At 37.9% G+C, this 2,444-nt stretch overlaps 1 protein-coding gene across 1 annotated transcript in view; it reads left to right on the top strand.

The window, feature by feature from the left end:
- Nucleotides 1-2,444, top strand: part of nherf4b (NHERF family PDZ scaffold protein 4b) — a 12,200-nt gene that overhangs the window by 2,927 nt on the left and 6,829 nt on the right. Inside the window, exon 2 of the mRNA XM_008428174.1 lies at nucleotides 521-536. Coding sequence (XP_008426396.1) covers nucleotides 521-536 — 16 coding nt within the window. The remainder of the gene's footprint in view (nucleotides 1-520; nucleotides 537-2,444) is intronic.

Here is a 2,444-nt window from a genome sequence, read left to right as displayed (position 1 = left end):
AACAGGGGACATGCATGTCATTTTACATTCACCAACAGGGGACTCACCGTTGAAGAGGGGACATTTTGTAGGTCCCCTCTTGGAAATGACCCTGTTTTAGGGTCAGGGGTCACAGTTAGGACTAAGGTGTGAATTTACTTTTGGTTAGGGTTAGGTATGTGATGGTTAGGGTTAGGAAAAGGGTTAGGGCAAGGTTTAGGCTGTAGAAATGAATGGAAGTCAATGGAATGTCCCCTCTGTTAAATAGCTGTGTGTGAGTGTGTGTGTGTGTGTGTGTGTGTGTGTGTGTGTGTGTGTGTGTGTGTGTGTGTGTGTGTGTGTGTGTGTGTGTGTGTGTGTAGTGTTGCAAGCTGTTATATTTTGAAAGTGCTGGTTAAAAATTTAAAAGGTAAACTGTATTATGTAAACCCCCTTATCTTTTCATCAAGAGATGTGCAGATAAGGAGTTTTATAATGTGAGTTTCATGCAGCCAAAGTCATTCATCTCATGTGTTCTTTGTTTTTCATGGTGTGCTGGAAGTCGTCATGTTGACAGAGTAAGTCACTTTTCTTGATTGTTCCATTTGTTATAATATATTCTGAACACTAATTTACTGCCCAGCTCTTATTTAAGATTTTTTGGGTTATTATTAATTGAAAGGGAAATGGCTTAGTTAGACAATTTGACTAGTTTTTTTCACAGAATGCAACAACCAGAAAAAGGATTGAACAGAAAGAAGACTTTTTGCATCCTATTACGATATCTGTAAGCAGAGTATTACTTGGTTTAGCACAGTGTTTTTCAACCTTTTTTGAGCCAAGGTACATTGTTTTAATTGAAAACATCACGAGGCACACCACCAACCAAAAATGGAAACAAAGATACTCTGTAGCCGCCTATGTTACATATATAGTCAATCTTATCAAAGTCTCTTGAATATAAATCAAATAAACACAAAAATGTATTTTTATCACATTTTACATTTTTTATTTCAAATTGCACTTAACGTGTCCACTTCAAAAATACACCTGAACAGCCACAACACTGTGGTGTTAAATTTAAAGAAGTTGTAGAAAACTTCAACGTGTTTTACAAACTAATCCACAAGCATTCTTATAGCCGGAATACAGAAAATAATTCTTAGTCTGAAAGAAGCAATAATATTTGGGAAASATTTCACTTCATATTCACTGTTACAATATGAAGAGTTGCATGTACAAAATGTCAATATCTGTATATTTTACCCACCTAGTGTGAAACCTGTGCATGTTTGGATGAAAACGGAGCTGATTTCCTGGCAGAAATGGAAGNTTACATACTGCAGCTTTAATCTAATTGATAATCTGCAGGAAGACTTTGAAATCGATGCTCACAGATGGTCTCTGTGTAATCTGACTGAACTTGAGCTGTTTTGCAAAGAATGGGAGGGGACAAACATAAAGATATGCAGGGACATATCCAGAAAGACTTCCAACTGTATATATATATATATTTTTTACAAAGTACAAACTCAGGCGGCTGCTGCAAATGCATTTTGCACTTTTCATATTTTAATTTGTGTAAAAAGAAAAAAAACCATTAAAATCTTGTATCAATTTCCACTGATTTTAATATTACGCAGTGTCATGTTGGTGTGTCATAGAAAATCCTGATGGCATTTGTAGAAGTTTGTGGTTCCACAGTAAAATGACCTTGCTCAGAGCACAATGGCTCAGATGTTGTTAAGCAGAAAACGCCCTTCATGAGCCAGTGCTGACACCTGTCTGAATGAATTAGTTCTGGTGGTGTTTAATCCCACCATATGAAGAGCGTAGCTCCAATCTGAATCCAGATATTTCCTAGTATATTTTAGGATGTTGCCACTCCAACAGAGTTTATAATTTGCAATCTCTCCAGGTGTTTAGAAGGGACAAAGACCAAAGATTACGAAATAAAGTCAATCCCAGTTTTGTGGAGTTACACTTGTTAGTCAAAGTCAGCATGAAAGCTTAGATATGACAAGTCGTGTAAGAATGAGGCTTTGCTATTAGGTAGACCAGAACCTTAAGGTCCAGCAGTTACATCAGCATTATCATATCATGATACGTTGATACGTAATGAATGTGTATGTGTGTGTGCGCGCGCGTTTGTTTGTAATACCTTGTGGGGACGATTTTCCTGACACATAAACGTTGTGGGGACCCACTGCTCCTTGTGGGGACTGAAATCTGGTCCCCACAAGATGAAACGCTGTTTTTGGGTCAGGGGTTAGATTTAGGACTAAGGTGTGAATTGAGTTTTGGTTAGGATTAGGTATGTAATGGTTAGGGTTAGGTATGTAATGGTTAGGGTTAGGTATGTAATGGATAGGGTTAAGATAGGGGTAAGGTTTAGGCTGTAGAAATGAATGGAAGTCAATGGAAAGTCCCCACAAAGATAGCCACGCAAACGTGTGTGTGTGTGTGTGTGTGTGTGTGTGTGTGTG

This window comes from Poecilia reticulata, linkage group LG14 (genome assembly GCF_000633615.1).
Source record: "Poecilia reticulata strain Guanapo linkage group LG14, Guppy_female_1.0+MT, whole genome shotgun sequence".
NCBI lineage: Eukaryota > Metazoa > Chordata > Actinopteri > Cyprinodontiformes > Poeciliidae > Poecilia > Poecilia reticulata.
The sequence above is the reverse complement of the archived record's forward strand: the minus strand, read 5'-3'. Positions and strand labels throughout refer to the sequence as shown.